Here is an 18,494-nt window from a genome sequence, read left to right as displayed (position 1 = left end):
GTGCTGGTAGTTCGTATTTCCTAATAGCATAATCTATGTCCATCCACCCTAAATGAAGAAGAACTCTCTCATTCCTGACTTTGTAATTATTTCCCTTAAGTTCAGGGATATCATAACGAATATCAGAGAAATTTGTAGGTTGTGTAACTGCATATAGATTACATGCTTACGTTAAAATTGAGGTCTAAATAAATATTCATGTGTTACCAATGTAAATCATGCTTTAAAAATTGAATCTAATGACATAAAATTGCCTGTGGGCTAAATTTTTAATTCAAGTAGATCCAATTAATCTATATGATAGAATTTTATCAAATTATTTACTTAATTCAAAATTCTAAAGGGTATATTATAATTTGATGTATATTCTATCTTAGACTTTTATGATAAAACTATCAAATTATTTACTTAATTCATAATTCCTGTGGGTAATTTATGAATAACTTGATATTTTATCATAATTAATAATATAAATATAATAAAAATTCATGTGAGATAAAATTTATTATATTAAGTATAATTAATTACAATTAATGTCTAATATTCTTTATGTGATTCTAATCAATTATAATAATTTTACTTAATTAAAGATGCTGTGGCTATTATCTAATTAACATAAAATTATATGGATCACTAGACATTCAAATTGCATAAGACTAGCTTAATATTATGAATTACATAATTTTAACTAATACTAACATGTTATTATTATGCAAAAAATATTCATAATGTAAGCATAAAAAAATGCATAATCAAAACTGCATAACATTTAATTTCATGTTATAAACTATATACTCATCCAAAAATTGCATGTATTAATATAAAGTAAAATTAATCAATTCATGTAAACTAAATATGAGCATAATAAATAAATTTATACTACAATTATTCAAATTGCGTATAATTAAAATATATATATATATAAGCACAAAGGCCTTTTTTTTTTTTTTTTTTTTAAACAGGCCCATATAAACGACGTATCGTTTTCCTTTTTGTTTAAAACAAAAATAGCCACGTAAACGACATGTCGTTTTTGTCAACCTTATAAACGACGTGTCGTTTAGTATCGTACTGGTTAAATGGCTTCCGAACAAAACGACATGTCGTTTTTATCAAATTGAAAACGACGTGTCGTTTAGCATTATACCGGATAAAATTGCTTCAAACAAAACGACATGTCGTTTATCATTATACGGGATACAGACTCCTGAAGAAAACGACATGTCGTTTTCATTAAATTGAAAACGACGTGTCGTTTAGTATTACTGAATGAAACATTCCTTGCTTAAACAACATGTCGTTTTCAATAAGACTGAAAACGACATATCGTTTGGGTCGTCTTCAACCTCCAGACAGCCCGCAGAAAATACGATTTTTAGACCATTTTCACCTCAAAAATCACATTTTTAAGCACATAAAGTTTAGAAAAACTATTTCTAAATTATTTCTAAACTTCTTTCAAGTCAAAACCATCTAACAATCAAAACTTAAAAATTTTGAAAAATTTCGGCCAAAAAAATAGAGATGATCCGAATTTGATTTTAAACATCAAGGCAGAGGTAAACCTTTCTCTGATACCAACTGTTAGACTAAAAACAATTCTAGAATGCAGAATTACACTTTAGAAACAAGAATTGATAGGTTTTAATGCCAAGAAATAAATACCTCCGGCCATTGATACTATTCACTGTTTTGCTGCGTTTCTCTCTGTGTTTGGCACTTCCAAACTCTTCTCCACTCTATTTAGATGGTGTAATACCGAAGGGAATTGAGTGATTGAGTCTGGGGACCAAACACAGTATTTATAGCCGAAGCCTCCATCAAACATCGGTGTTTACGTGTCCCACATGATCCTATTTTCATGGGATCAATTATCAACGTGATGGAAGAGTGTTGGACCACTTCAAGGACTCTTAAGTGATAGACTCGTTCTCACGGACGTCTCCGTGAGAAACGGTCAACAGTTGGATTAATTATTAGAGAAAATATATTTACAACCGTGAATTATACAACTGTCGCGTAATTACTTTAAAAAAATAAATAAAATATGGGACCTATATGAAAAAAATTAATTTTTTAATAGTAGACTCCATTCATTTTCAAAATAATTACGCAGCGTTTACGCATTTTACGATTGTATGTAAAATTGCTCTAATTATTAATACTGATAGAGGAGATCTCTATCTTATGTATTTTTCTTGAGTTGTGATATTTTATGCGTTTTGTTCTATTAATTAATTAATTGATGGTTATTCTGATAAAACAATATCTTTTTTATCAACCAAAACATGAGTTAGAAATATATTCAGGAAAGAGATCTTACTTGCAAATTAATTAAGGTTTGTTTGAGAACACAATTATTTTTATATATTTTCAAATTGTTTTATTATTATTTATAAACTATTCACTATTATTTACAAATTATTTTATTATTTTTATAAATATTCTTAATATCCAAACGATTTAGTGCACTTATCATCGTACCACTTATTGTGATACCCTTTATAGCTATAAAAGGTTATAATACCAATATTTTTATTTTGGTTAATTAAATATTAAAATAGTTCACGTGATTTGCTTTTAAGATAGATTAATTAGCCTCTAAATTTTAATTTAATTTGAACTTTTTACTCTTTGTACCTTCAGGTTTGATGAAATTAATCATTCCATCAATATTATGTTAATTAATAGTTAAAACTGTCGTGTTAATACCGATAAAAAAATTTAAAAATTAAGATGTCCACATAAATAATATAAGAAAAATAATTTTTAAATTCAAGTTAAATCCTGAAAATCCTGTTTTCAGAAGTTTGAATTGAAATAAAAACCTAAAAATGATATTCATTTTTTATTAGGCCTTGTTTTGTAGAAGGTTTTTATAGTTTTTAAATGACATTTTTTAATATTACATCTATATTTTGTTAATTTTTAAATATGATATGCACATGTCAAATATTTATTTGTGTTAACCTATCATTTTTAGCAAACGGAGTAATAACTAAACAGTTATTTTATAGGTAGTCCATTTTGTGCATCCTTACGCGCACCTTTTGTCATGTCTGCTGCTATTTAAAAAAAAATTGAAAAACACAAGAGGATGATTACCCCCCAAATCTCCACTGCTTGAAATCTACGAGAAATTCACCGTGCCTGTCATTCCTCTGCCTGCAGTCGACGGGAAAATTTTCGTCCAAAAAAGACTAACCCCTAATCTCACCATTTTCTGCCCTTGATGGAAACTGAAACCTACCCCCAAATCTCCACCGCCTGCAATCGACGGGAAACTCGTCGTGCCTCTCGTTCATCGTTCATCCACCTACACTCAACACGAAAGTCGTCGTCCATCTTTAAGTACGTATATGTTCAAATTACAAAGAGAAAAAGGTTTATGTTTTCGTTGGTTTCTCCTTCTCTCTCACTTTTTTCGTTTCATCTTGAGTTTGTTGATTGTCAAAGTCAAGGTAATCTCTCACCTTCATATTTAATGGAAAGGGAAAATGCCCTCCATTTCCAATCCATCTTTTGTTGTAGTGGACAACAGTATATTTGACTCTAACTTCTTGCTTTCCATTTGTCTCGGTGGATGCAAAAAGATTCTAAAGATATGAGGTGCTCATATTCTTCCCTATAGCCTCATTTTTTCAAAACAATAAAAAATAAAAGATATTATAATAAGCAAATTTAAGGTAAAAATGTTGCTAAAACCAAAGTTAGAGTTATCACGTACTCTTGTCTCATTTTGTGGTAATTATGTTGAGTATTGTCCAACAAATTGGTTATCAATGACTGAGGAATATGATTTGTTTGACCAAGTGAATTTCATATCGAAAACCATTGAAAGTATATTTTGTGGATGCTACTTATATATATGTTGTTTCCATCTTATTTTTCTTTCTTAGTGGATGTAGTTTTATATTGAGAACTAAATTTTCATATACCATATAAACTGTTAATTGTACATGGTATAAACTGTCTAGCTATATATATATATATATATATATATATATTTGTAGATGTAATCTTTATGTTGTGATCATCCTCTAGTACATTTTCTTGACATATATCTATGGTTCATTTTCTAGAGCATCGTATGTTCACATGCATAAACTGAGTTGAGCCAGCAAGTCATTAAAAAAAACATAATATTGCTTAAGGGTATGTCAATATAATTTTAAAACTTGTTTTGCAGCTTTATTTTTCTAACTAAGTTAGGAAATTGTACTGGATTTGGAGACAGTAGTAGCTAGAAATTGTACCAGTTTTTAAGACTACTAAATGGTATTGAATAATTTGACATGTGATTACAATCCTTTGAATAATTTCATCTCGTTATGCATGTATGTTCGGAAATTTATATGGACTATGTTGACATTTATGGATAAATTGCTTGAACTAATACAACATAAGATGCTTTTGTTGTCCTAAAATATTGATAAATATTCTCTAGATAGAGAAAGGAAAAGAGTACGCATATCCATTAACACCTTCTACCACAGATTTATCAACAAATCCATCAATCCAAGTAGAAGCAGTGTATTTGAAGTTCAATTTAACAGTCTCATTTAATGTCTACATTTATTAGTTAAGTTTTGGTTTATTATTATGATTCTACAGTTTAACCGAAAACCATTTTTTACACAATTCTCAACACCTCCTACAACAAATCCATCAACCAATCCAGCAACCCAGGTATTATGATTAGTTGTGAATTAGTTAATTGTTCTATTAGTTCTATATTTATTTGGAGATTTTGACACTACTATCAATACTTGATTTATATGTTAGGTGATACCAAGAAGCCGCATCCGACATCAAAGAAGGGTTGTAAGGTAAATCTTAATGCTATATTGATTGATGTGATGTTAAAAGTATTAACGGTTCACAATACACGCAATCATGGCCTATCCCCACAAAAATTTCGTTTCTTTTACTGCAATAGAGAAGTTAGCGAGTTTATAAAGAAAGTGCTAGATACAAATGATTAGGTTGTCATTTGAATGAATAAGAGTTTCGTCACTCGTGTGCAAGAAGTTGGTGGGTTCGAGAACTTACCATTCTTAGAAAAAAACTGTTGTAACTACATCGATAAGGCACGTCACCTTTGACTTGTAAAAGGTGGCACTGGAGCTCTTCGTGAGTATTTTGCTCGAATGTAATATAAGAAAGATGGTTTTTTTGCACTTATGGACTTCGATGATGATGGAAAGTTAATGAATGTTTTTTGGGAAGATGCACGAAGTAGGGCAGCCTACAAATATTTTGGTGATGTCGTCACATTCGACACCATGTACTTGACAAACAGGTATATTTGCACCATTTGTGGGTGTAAACTACCATAGTCAATCAATCATGTTGGGATCATAGTTGATTTCTAGTGAGAATATAGAGATGTTTGCATGGTTATTTCAGACTTGGTTTAGATGTATAGATGGTAAAGCTCCCAATGCTATTATCACAAATCATGATAGAGTTATGAAAAATGTCATTGGTATAGTCTTTCCAAATACTCGACGTAGATTTTACCTTTGGCACAAATTGAAAAAAGTACATGAAAAGCTCGGTTCCCATGGTTCATACAAAACTAGGTTGAAAAGTTAGTTGCTAAGGTGTGTATATGACTCTCAAATAATTGACGAGTTTGAGAAATGCTGGGAAGTGTTAATTACAATGTACAACTTACAGGATAATGCCTAGCTGCAGAGTTATACACTAACCGTATATATTGGTTACCAATATCCCTCACAGATTTCTTTTGGTCTAGAATGAGTGTAACCCAACGAAGCGAAAGCATGAATGTTTTTTTTTACGGGTATGTTCATGCATGGACAAACTTAAAGGAATTTGTTGATCAGTTCGATAATACGTTGAGGAAGAAGATTGAGAGTGAAAATGCAGCAGACTCCCACTCATTCAATGAAACAATTCCCATGGTCTCTATCTCTCTACTTGAGAAGACATTTCAGCAGTTGTACGCAAACTCTAAGTTTAGAGAAGTTCAGAAAGAGGTGATGAGAATACTCAATTGTCTTCCAACTCTATACTGAAAGGATGGTGTAATTGCAACGTACCACGTGGAAGAAGAAGTTCGTGTTGATAATTTCATCAAGGAGGTTACCCATCATGTGTACTTCAATGAGAAGTTCATGCAGATTGTTTGAGATGAGAGGGATTTTGTATAGACATGTATTTGTCATTTTCAAAAGTAATCGCGTCAAAGTCGTGCCAGAGAGTTGCATATTGGATCGATGGATGAATGACATAAAATGAAGATAACTCTGATACAAAGTAATTAAGACGTAGCTGATGCAAGACTAGAAGTGATCAAATATACACGTATAATCAATGTGTTACGACATTGCAACAAATGCAGCGTAATGTGATGAGTGTGCTGGGAATATGATTGGTAAGTTAGTCGCCATGAACCTAGTCTACCACACCAACAGGCCACTCCACCAAACGGATTCCAACGTTGCAGCTACAACAGTCGATGGGAATACAGCTGAGAATTCAAAGAAAGTTCTTAGCCCCTTGTTGTGAGAGGCAAAGGCAGACCGCCAACTCTCAAGAAAAAATCTTTAATTGAGAGAGTGTCCAAAACCACGACAAAGTGGGCTGGTAAGAAGGGAAACGTAAACAAGTAATTTAATATTAGTGAATTAACAATCTCACTATTTGAGCTCTACATTTATTTTTGTTTGTTATATATAACCTGGTTTTTTATTGATTCGTAGCTGTATGGGAGAAATAGCCAAGTTGTTGATACGTGGAGGAATTTATTTAGCCAAACGGTCGATGGGACTCAAGAGATCATTCTCGTTCAGGTTTAATACCTCTTACTATCTATGTTGATTATAATGTTATTCGTTGCAGTTAAATGATATGATTTGGACTTGTGATTTGCCACTACTTTGATCTCATTTGTTTACTTATTGATAGCTGCATAGAAACACTACCAAAGTTGTAGACTCAAGCGGAATCTAGCTTGGTGAACCAGTAATTGAGACTCAAGAAGGTGTAATAAACCACGTTAACCATGTCACTCTCTCTAAAGTTCATGATGTTGTTGGCATGGTAATTGAACAACATTTTTAATTAAGAGTTTTAACAATATGCATAGATTGAACTTGAGGTGAATGAAACACAGTCGGATAGCTTCGCTGGAACATAACCAGACCTATATGGAGTTGTGGTTGGCGATATCGATGTAAATCAGAATAGGAGTGAAAAGTCACCATCTTCCGATGGGCAGCCACAATTTTATATGTGAAATTTTTTATTGATTGAGAGAAGTAATTCCTTTTGTTTGACTTGGTGGATATGTATAGTAAATTCTAAACCTGAGTAATAGTCTGGAGGAAAGTGCTCAGATATGTGAAGAGTTTTTATTCTGAAGGAAATTAAACTCTGCGACTTGTATTTTGAAGGAAATTATAAAATTATGGATGTCCTTTGTATTATGAATTCCTCTGAGGTGCACTTGTTTGGCATAATATTGATTACTGAGTCATGGCAATTGATTTTCTAATACTGATTATGAACAATGATTATGAACTTGCTTCAAGTTGTAATGACGTAACATATTTCTATTGTGAGTAGGAAAAGTTGGAGAAGAAGAAGGCTGAATATGTGGACAAAATGAAAATCAAAGTAGCTATGATACACAAGGCAACAAAAGAAAAGAGGGCAATGACTGAAGCTGAACGTGGGGAAGATCTTCTCAAGGCAGAGGAAATGGCTGCAAAATACTAGGCCATTGGAACTGGTCCAAAGAAGCTCCTTGGTTGTTTGGAGTTCATTCTTCATTTGGAATTCATTTGTTAACTTATATGTGATGTTTGGTTATGTAGTCAGGAAATTGATCAATTCCTTTTATGTGTGTCACATTTATTTATGTGTGTATTGCATTTGAATTTTAAAGAAAACCTAACTTATTAGTTTGTAAAAAAATATGTATATTATTGGATGGAATCATGGAGTTCTTTGAAACCCTGTTGTAAGATTTGTTTGTTTTTATTTTGAAAAAATGAGTCAATTAGTAGCAATTATACATTCTTCAAGTAAAGCATCTCTGACATGGCACCAATCAAAGGGAATATACCAAAAACTTACATACTGTGCTTCTAGGCCCTTATGATTGATTATAATGAAGCTATAATCAAATATAGACAACTTGAATTATATCAACCTTTATGTTCATGTAGTGTTTAATCTCTTCTTTCTGGATCTTTTCAGAAATCAAGATGAGCAATTGGCGAGAAAATGAGGAAGAAGAATGACACTTTTTGTTTAACAAAAAAAAAACACATGCAGATTTATATTTGAAATGTAAATGCAACATTAAAGCTTGGAAAATAAGGATATAGACAACAAAATAGGACACGCACATACTAAATCCCTTACAACAAAGTGAGCGAGGTGTTTGCTCGAGATTATACACGACAAAGTTTTCAAACTACATTTGTACAAAGTTTCTATTCATTGGAGATTTCATTGTGATCTTATATAGTACAATTAAATTAATATGGAAATCACCTAATACATTCGCAGTATTATGCATTCACGCCAGATGTCTGCTTGTTGCATTTGAATATCGACTTGGTCAACTTCCACTTTCAAATCCCTCTTCACAATCTTTTCCTTCCTTCTTCAAAGTTGTTCCTTCTTCATTAATAATTCAGTCTCTATTTTAAGAATTTCTTTTTCTCTGTCTTCACTGCTATTTTCCAATTTGAAATATTTGCAGTATGATAATCCTTAATTATAAACAAACAACTAGTATGTTCAATTGTAAGTTTTATACGAGCACATGAAACTTAGTAATAAAGATTGTTTCTACCTCGATATTGTAATTTGGACACCCAAAGAATGCTTGCTTTGGATTTCTTAGCGTATTTGATGTTCTATGTGAAGCTGCATCCCCGCATATGCACATTGGGTTGTTCCACGAAGTACAATTAACAAGAAAAGATGAAGCAATTGATGATGACATTCTAAATCTGTCAAATAAGATGTTAACACTTCCATTTAGAGAGGCCAAGAGAATATTCATATGTTCTTTTTATAAGGATTTGATGGTGGCATCAAAACGTGGCCATGAAAGCAACTATGGTTGGTTTTAGCAATGACTTTAACGGAGAAATCATGGCCAGTGGCTGTCATTGTTTAGTTTTACACGATTTTTCAAGTCATTATGGAGTTGAATTTGGATCCCACAATGCAATCTTGGGATGGTGGTGTTTGATATTGATTGGATTTTTCCAAGAACTTGTTCCTAGAAAAGGAGATTTGAAAAGAAAATGCACACTATAATTTACAAACCGAGCCCATTATAATTAAAACATATGTTGCGTAATTAAGATCCATAAATGTAATGATCTGCAGATCTCTATTAAGTGGGGAAACAATCAACAACACTACTAATTGGGAAGGTCATAACGGTGCATCTAAGGAAAACAAAAACAAAGTAGCAATAAGATTCATTACTCTCTCAATCTGAGTAGAACCTTTTCAAGCTTTTTATGAGCATAATCAGTCAAATATTTCAGATTTCAAAATTTTCAAACCCAATATAAGACATTCCACATGCTACTAACCACAACACTAATAATCAAAGTATAAAAAGGCTCAGCTCAGGAAATGTGATTTGTAAGTGGCATCAATCAAGGAATATGGGTGGCCATCTAGGTCCCATGGGGATCTCAGTTGGGATTGATCGAGATTTAGGGAGATATTCAATCGGTAAATGACTTAATCTCAGATACAAACAACCAAAAAACAACAAATCCTCAATGCAATTTTTACCAATCCAAAATCACAAAGAAAGAGACAGAGAGATACTGATGGTGAGTGCAATCCGAATTTGGGATGAACTTGGGGCTTACTACTGGGCGTTGATCGTGGCTGGAAGATGCAAAGAGAAGAAGGGGACATTTCTGAGCTGAAGATCGGCGCTGAGAAGAGGAGAAGGTATGCCTAGGGTTCAGATAAGAGAAGGGGAGAGACGGGGTTCGGAGATCGAAGAAGAAAGAAGAAGGGCAACTGAAGGTTGACGGTTGATTTTGCGAAGGAGAAGAGAATAAGGGGAGAAGGCATGGTTCAAGTAGAAGAAAGGGAGATCTAGATCGAGCCTGGCTTGAAGAGAAGAAGTGGGGACGAAGGGGAAAAGAAAAACACGAAGAGAAGAGAAGAAGGCTGATACATGGCGTTTACCTTTTCCACGTCAGATTTCGTACGCAGGGGGTGTGACAAACCGCCTACATGTAGTGTTTCCTAACTAAATAAATGATTAGCTGATCAAACTTAAAAGCGTAAAGAGCAAAAAGTTCAAAATTAAAATTTACGGACTAATCTGTCTTAGGACAAATCACCAGACTATTTTAGCATTTAACCATTTTCCTTGTATGATAAAACCAACTCCAATAATGTGTTGACTATGTTAACAAAAAAGCTTACAAATAATTGATTTTAATAAAAATAATAATTAATTCGTATTAGAAATAACAAATAAGATGAATATATTTATTTACTTCAATAAAACCCATTAATTTAAGAATAGTCATTAAATTTTTTTTTTTAGGACAATGCTAGGGTACATTACTGCTGCTGGGCGTGCCCCTAATCCATTTGACCTTTTTTTCATTTTCTTTTAAATAATTTTTTAACATCCTTAACTATTAAGAAAAAAAAAGTACACAATTTCACTAATAGTCAATTTCTTAATCATTAAAGGAAAAAATCAAATTGTCCGAATAATAATTTTGAGCAATATCTTTAAGGTATCGTTTGGATAGTGAGATGAGATAAGATAATATGTAAATAGTAATGAAATAATTTAAGTTGAGATGTTTTATGAGGTTTTAAGAAAGATAAATTGTATTTGTAATCCCCACTTGAGGACTGTATATGCAGACCCTTTATTAAATGAGAAAAAAATCATTTTAGGAGGAATAGTTTTGTAATTTTAAAAAATTTTAAAGATAAAATTATCTAGACTTGCATTGCAGTCCCCAAATGGAGACTGTACCTAGCATTGCTCTTTAAGAAATGAGAGCATTGGCAATTGTCTAGCTATTGCCAAATCTAAAATTTGGCTAAAAGTTGAGGTTTTGGCTAAAATCAAAGTTATTGAGGAAACTAATCCACATTGGACTATCCATACTAAAGTCAAAACAATAATATAATATTATGTATTTTAATAATAATTTTTTTATTAATTTTTGTTATAGATTTTGCAAATACGTAATATAGCTGTGAGGGGAGGCCCACTTCCGAAGGGCTCAAGCCTAGGAAATCCCAACCACAAAGCCCGGGCCAGAGTAGGGGAGCTAAAAACCAGGGGCGAGAGGATCGGGGAGTAAGTGTAGGCCCGGTCAAGATGGGCCTCTCGACTCAAGGTCTGGGAGGATCGGGGGTCTGCGAATTAGCAAGTCTAGTTACCGAGCTTGGCGGGCACAACATCAGCATGCACCCGGTCCCAGAGTCACGAATCCCAAGCACGAGCCAACCCAAGTCGGTGTAAGGAAATCCGACGAGCGATGGAGCATCCCACAAGCCAAGGACGGCTTGCCCGCGATCTGACTCTCCTGGCATGATAGAGAAGTGGCAGCGGCCGCACAGACGTAGGACAACAGGCACAACATGATCTATCGCTAGGCCGTAGACTGGCCCTCACTAAGGCGACAGAGAATGGGTGGTGGTAGGCCTGGCATCTGATATGCCTCGATCTCCCTCAACTGAAGGGCCCGGCTTAGGTATAAATAAGGGATAACCCTCTTACGGGAGTCTCTCGATTCAACCTGCATAACTCTTTTACTTTGCATTGTATTTTCCTTCTCCATCACTAGAGAACTATCCACTGACTTAGGCATCGGAGTGACCTCGAAGGCCACGAGAGCCTCTCTTTCTTCTTAGTTGGAGGCACTAGGGAGCTTGGGTTTTGTGGAACTGTTCGGGCTGCGAAACACGACATCAACAATAGCCTTATTTACAAAAAAACATTTCCTGAAAAATCTGAATATAATAAAGCCTTGTTTACTAATTAAAGTTTTAAAAAGAATTTAATAAAGCCATGAAGAAATTGTGGAGTAATCTGACCAAGATAAAAACACAGTCTATAGCACACACATTAAGAACGATATCTGTTCATTGCCAATAATTTCAAAATACAACATTTTCAGCAATGTAGTCTATACCAACACTAACACTTTGCTGAATCAAAATACAAATAATTCAGCAATGTAGTCCAACCCACCAGTCCACAAAAATTTACAACATAAGCACCCACAGCCTATTCATCCATTTACTATTTGTGTATTATCCATGTCAAACACAAAACCGGATTATCCATTTCAACCAATATAAATTGTTCAGGTCTTGTAAGGCAAAATAAAAACAAGTCACTTCAACTGTGCATATACCATATCTCATCCATAAAAATATGACACATTTAGTTTCGTTTGTTTTCGCAGATAAGATGAGATGAGATGAATTGTGATAATTAGATAAAATGAAATGAGATAAGATGAGATGAGAATAGTTGTAAAAACAAACGAGATAGTTGCTACCCAGTCACATGTTTCTCTAGCCCACATGTGGCTAGACAGCCACTAAAATCATAGTAAAAATAATCTGCTCAGCCAGTTACACACATCCATAAGGTATGGATGGAGATGTAGTTGTTTCAAAAAATTAGTAAATTGTTTCCTGAAAGTATTTGACCAGACCTTTCAATGGCATAAAAGCATTCAAAATGAGAAAATTAACTGTCAACCTGTGAACCTCCTAGATTGCTTTAATATATCCTCTTCCTCAATGGTTAGGAATGCTACTAAAAATAAAAAATCACATAATTGCTTTGCATAACCATAAAGCATTTAAGCATTTTTCTTGCGTCTATGCATTTGATGTTAGATTGATGATGATGAACATCATGCATATAGTATGTCAATTTTTTTGGTTTCAAGAATTCTCTATATATAGATGGATGTGTTTACCTCTTTGTTCGATATTACATTAGTGGAACCCTGCTTCTTGCTCTTGTCTTGCAGTATCTGTCCGTTCTAATTGGTAACTATATACATGCATGATTGGCTGCAAACTGTGTGAATGAAATGGATGCTCAAAACGTATATGGATATGCACTTTTCAAGGATGGGAGAAATACTAGACTGTCTTATCCCTTGGAAAAGTTCCATCCAAATGTGGCTATGAGAAACTTTCACAATGGGTGTTTCATACAAAGATTGGGAGGAAAAGCTACATCTCTTACAAATTATTCTTCATTTCCCTTGAAACATGTTCATTTTTTGAAGTCAATCATGTTTCCTAATGCTATTGATTGGTTATTACAATAAAGAATTGACAAATATACAATCTTAAAATCTATGAGCAATGAAGTTTTACAAAACTTCGACAAAATGTGTAATTGTCGACACTATCCTTTAGCCTGCCATGTGTGTTGACGCTTTGATTTTAAAGAAACTATGCAATTCGAAATTATCATTTCAAGAAACACAAAATTAGAACCTAAAAGAAAACCACTAAAATATAACTACTAAAATCAGCAAAATACAACCAATAATAGTAAAGATCAGCACAAAATCAAGTAAGATCAAAGAGAAATTTCATAAACTTTTAACCTTTCATATATTCAAACCGAAAAATACAGTCTCAGAGAGGTAGTCTAGGGCTTTTGATCGAAGTTCCTCAGAAGGCATCGTAGAACAGGCTGAAAGGAAGCTAGCTGCCGATTGTTGGTGTAGAACAAATGCGAAGGGCTGTAATTTGGTCCTTCACCTAGACCAACGAAAGGACAATGGTTGGACGGAGAGAGAAAGTGACAACGAAACAAAAAAAACCAGAGAAGGGAATAGAAACTAACTGTCGGATGAAGCTTTATGAGAGAAAGGGAGAGAAACAGAGAGAAAGGGTGTCGAGCTCGAGAGGAAGGGAGGCAAAAAGAGAGAGAAGAGAAAAAAAGATAGAAAGGAAAGAGAAAGCGTGAGAAATAGTTTTACTGTTGCTGATTATTTGCGAACAGAATATGGGTTTGATGGGTGAAATGTGTCTCTCTAACTTTGGATCTGCCTTTAGAGTTACTATAGTTCAGAATCTAAGGTAAACGTTTTTAGCTAGTCTAGTGCAGATTATTTATATAAAATTTAGCTATATTTTAAATTTTATTGGCATTTGGTTAGTCTAATATGCTTTGAGAAATAAAAAATAGAATAAAAATATTATAAAGTTAAAATATTATTAGAATATAATTTTTAAATATAATTTTTATTTTAAAATTTAAAATATTTTATTTTAAGAATTTGAAAAAATTATAATAATTAGATGAAAAAGTTAAATATTTAAAATTAAAAATATTTATATTTATAAGATTTGAAGGAAAGTAGGTCGGATTTAGTTGGGCGGATGAACCTAAGTGTCTATGCTAACATTATTACACTCTTGCCCCTAGTACATTCTTAAGCATAACACAAATTTCATTGGCCTGTATAGTAATTAAAGTATAAACAGGGCCCGACGACTGACATGTGGCTCAGGTACTATAAAAGTCACCCGCAAGCTTACCTGACTTCGCCTACTCCGACACCTTCCGGAGCTTCCAAAGCTGAAAAGTTGTTAGTTTTCGCCTCGAAACTTCATAAAGACCAACTCGTAGAGTTTTACTTTTGGCTTTAATTTCTGGCTAAACTTCTCGCTTCCCATTTTTCTTCTTCTGCTTCAATCTTAACTGTTCGGAGACTTTTCGGAGCTGCCATGGCTTCTTCAATTGCCGGATCAGATGTCATTGCCTTCAGATCCGCCGCGAGATTCGGATGTCCCGGAGACCGCAAATTTGGTCAGTTTCGTCAATGGTCTCCAACTCTGGGTGGAGTCAGGTCGGCGCATGCCCGGCCTTGCGTTGGCCTCCGGTGCAGATCGAAGGGCTCGTTTACTTCTTCCGGTAACGAAAATGTTCTTTTTCACGTGGTTGTTTTTCTCCTATATGTGGTATGTTTGAAATTTCAATTTTGGAAGCCAAAAATCGCATATATTTTAAGCTTTTGAGAGCACGAAAAGTATACGTTGCATTTGAATTTTCAAGATGTTGTCATTTTGACGACTAGTCAGGGATTTTCAAAAAAAGTCTAATGAGGAATTTAATATTAATATTATTAATAATTCGGCTGTAATGAATGGTACACGCAGGGGTGAGGGCCCAGGTAACCACACTCGAACAAGCAAGCGCTGAAACAGCCAAAGACGTGGTAGCCCCTGTGGTGATTGTTACAGGAGCTTCTAGGGGTATTGGCAAAGCAATTGCATTGTCATTGGGACAAGCCGGTTGCAAGGTTAGTGATATTCGGACTCCCCCGAGTGTCTTACTTGATTGTGATTCAGAGAACGCACAGTAATTTTCCTAATAGTAGAATTGTACCAATTTGTTTTCAGTAAATAACGCGGTCTTAATTGAGTGGTTGATCTGGTTCTGTGGAAGATTTGATTCTTTTCTGCCAGATAATTGTTTGGTTATTGATCCGTGAAAAGGGATCACTGAAGCTCTAGTGGTTTCTCTTTATTGTTTTGATTTGCATATTATATCGAACTCATTTTATGTAAAATGAGCTGAACTGCATTCATAGTTTCAATTACAAGATGCATTATTGACCTGGAATCATTCCCAGTTTGCTCTTTGATCCCCCGGTGATGGTGATGATTGTGGATTTTGTCGTGATATATAGGTCCTGGTTAATTATGCTAGGTCATCCAAGGAAGCTGAGGAAGTCACTAAAGAGGTAGATGATTTCTCCACCACTTTGATGTGCTATCTTTTCTGAGCACATGTGAAGTTGATATTGTGTTACAGAAATCACGTGTGATAGTTTATTGGTCTATTTCATGCAGATTGAGGCAAGTGGTGGACAAGCCCTGACTTTTGGAGGAGATGTTTCAAAAGAAGCTGATGTTGAATCAATGATTAAAACTGTAAGCAAATGTTAATTCAGCTAAGGAAGTTAATTTGATTCTATTTTCTACTAGTGGCATGCTTGATGAATTTTTCATTACTGCAGGCAGTTGATGCATGGGGAACTGTTGATATATTGATAAACAATGCAGGTCAATTGATGTCCACTTCCTCTTTTGTCGTTTATTAATAGCAAAGCTTTACTCCCCAAACTTATCCACCATTCTTGCAGGAATTACTCGGGATACTTTATTGATGAGAATGAAGAAATCTCAGTGGCAAGAGGTTATTGATTTAAATCTTACGGGTGTATATCTCTGTACACAGGTATGTTAAACATTTTCCCCCCCACAGAAGTGCATTGGCTGAATTATTTATTCGAAGCTGAGATAATTTACTGTTTGTAGGCAGCAGCAAAAATTATGATGAAGAAGAAAAAGGTAACATGGCATTGCCCTCTCTAGGGTCCTGTACTTTTGCTTCCCTTCCATTTGGGCTGCACAAATCTGTCACCACAAAGTTAACTTTTCTTGTAATCCATTCCTCTTTCATAACTGGAACATCTTTTTTTCTGATTATGATGGGATGTTGCATATTGACATAATGGAATTTTCTGTAAAACAATTACACTGTTATGATCTACCATAATCTCCACCATCTAATTGTGGAGTGTATCACCAAAGAACTAAAACTGGAAAGAAACTCGATTTTTAATTATTGAAAACTTCCTGTGCATTATTACCATATTACCTGATGATAAAGGAAATGTAAAAGTTAGTTTTCAACTGTCTCAAAGCTAACAATGCCTCTTACAACAAGTAAAATTTAATAATATTTCCAAATCAACACTTTAGATGGATGTGGGCTTCTGTAGAACTTGCAGTGTTCATTTTTTGTTGCTACCTCCTCATCCCAGTCAAGTGGTCTTCTGCAGGGAAGGATAATCAATATTGCATCAGTTGTTGGCCTGGTTGGGAACGCCGGTCAAGCCAACTACAGTGCCGCAAAAGCAGGGGTAATCGGCCTGACAAAGACTGTTGCAAAGGAATACGCAAGCAGAAACATCAATGTGAGTCCTTAGAAATTTGTATCTTTTTGTGTTAGTTATATATCACACACATTAAATGATTCAGCTAGTCCGAGATGATAGAAAACAGTTATAAAGAATTTCCTTTCAGGTTAATGCTGTTGCCCCAGGGTTTATTGCATCTGACATGACAGCCAAGCTAGGGGAAGATATTGAGAAGAAAATCTTGGAGACCATCCCATTAGGTGAGACTGTAAGAAAGCTCAATTTCGTTGGACCTAAGAGCGATATCTTTGAGGAGATTATCAAGAATGATAGTAGAAGTTGTCTCCTTAAAACTAGACTGATTGTTTTGACTTTTACTGTATATTCAGGAAGGTATGGCCAACCAGAAGAAGTTGCAGGACTTGTGGAATTCTTGGCCCTTAACCCTGCGGCCAGTTACATCACTGGACAGGTTCTGAGCTTAATTTTTGTAGTTTATTTTGATACTGTTTCACATACTTGCTCGAGCTGTTAGTCCCACTTATGCCTGCCATTTTGGTTAAGAGACATGGCTCGGTGAGGTCCTGATGCTATCTTAACCAATTTCCTGGTGCAACTTTGTGAATCAAGGCTCAATTTAATGAGACGAGTTTGCGTTACACCTTTTGTTTTCTTGCTGTCTATTTTTCACCCGTTTGGTGCTCAGTATGGCTAAAATTGCTGTCTTTCAGGTGTTCACCATTGATGGAGGAATGGTGATGTAGGTCAGCTATCCATCCATCTGATTATGTGCATGCAGGGCTTTTCAGCTTGACAGTTCAGACTTATGGCACTGGAATCACAAGATTCATCTTCGCGTGACAATCTATGTGGAAGCTTATGTACTTGCGCTTTTTTCTTGAGATGGTTAGGTTTTAAAATAATACTACGGCTATTTTGATAGAATTTCAATTAAGCTTGTTAATGAAACCAGATAAGTGGTATGAAATGATAAGAGGCGCTATGCTTCTTTTTGGCTGTGTTGTCCTCCACGTAGTTTTGTTCTCGTGGTTGATAGGTTATGTCCATTGGAATTTGGAGGTTGAGAGATGTATTGCCATGAAGGTAAGTTTTTTGCTGAAGTGTATGCGAATTGGTCACATGGATCTGAAACCAAGAGGATTTTGTGGTTGTACCTTGAATTGGGATTAACGTGTGGGCACTCGGTTTGATGAGAATAATTTTTCATAAATATATATATATATATATATAATTGTATTTGCGTTTGAGTTATGCCTTCTGGTGACAACAGATTGGCATTTATTTGTACGAATTTATTATAATTTAATGATATTTCCCTGCCAGCCCAAAAACACAAGAAATGTTGATTTTTAAAATGGAAAATAGTAGATTTTGGAGAGTGCATACTGCTGTTAAGGCCTCGTGAGAAGTTTTATTGAAAGTTAAATAATATATTATTATAATATAATTTGTTAATAATATTTTATTTTAAAATTTTAAAAAATTGAATTGTTTATTATACTTTAT

General features: G+C 34.3%; 2 protein-coding genes across 2 annotated transcripts; both read left to right on the top strand.

Annotated features, from left to right (window-relative positions):
- Positions 1-5,789: 5,789 nt before the first annotated feature.
- On the top strand, positions 5,790-7,749 carry LOC121258785 (remorin-like). Its single transcript, XM_041160324.1, has 3 exons — positions 5,790-6,005; positions 6,732-6,821; positions 7,597-7,749. The coding sequence occupies exons 1-3, from the start codon at positions 5,790-5,792 to the stop codon at positions 7,747-7,749; spliced, it is 459 nt and encodes a 152-aa protein (XP_041016258.1).
- Positions 7,750-14,577: 6,828 nt separating this feature from the next.
- LOC121257322 (3-oxoacyl-[acyl-carrier-protein] reductase 4-like) lies at positions 14,578-18,088 on the top strand. Its single transcript, XM_041158283.1, has 11 exons — positions 14,578-14,953; positions 15,199-15,341; positions 15,732-15,785; positions 15,895-15,975; positions 16,062-16,107; positions 16,188-16,282; positions 16,363-16,395; positions 16,890-17,024; positions 17,134-17,227; positions 17,357-17,439; positions 17,699-18,088. The coding sequence occupies exons 1-11, from the start codon at positions 14,767-14,769 to the stop codon at positions 17,729-17,731; spliced, it is 984 nt and encodes a 327-aa protein (XP_041014217.1). The 5' UTR covers positions 14,578-14,766; the 3' UTR covers positions 17,732-18,088.
- The last annotated feature ends 406 nt before the right edge of the window (positions 18,089-18,494 follow it).

The sequence above is a fragment of the Juglans microcarpa x Juglans regia genome, chromosome 3S (assembly GCF_004785595.1).
Source record: "Juglans microcarpa x Juglans regia isolate MS1-56 chromosome 3S, Jm3101_v1.0, whole genome shotgun sequence".
NCBI lineage: Eukaryota > Viridiplantae > Streptophyta > Magnoliopsida > Fagales > Juglandaceae > Juglans > Juglans microcarpa x Juglans regia.
This window is presented reverse-complemented; position numbering and strand designations above follow the sequence as displayed.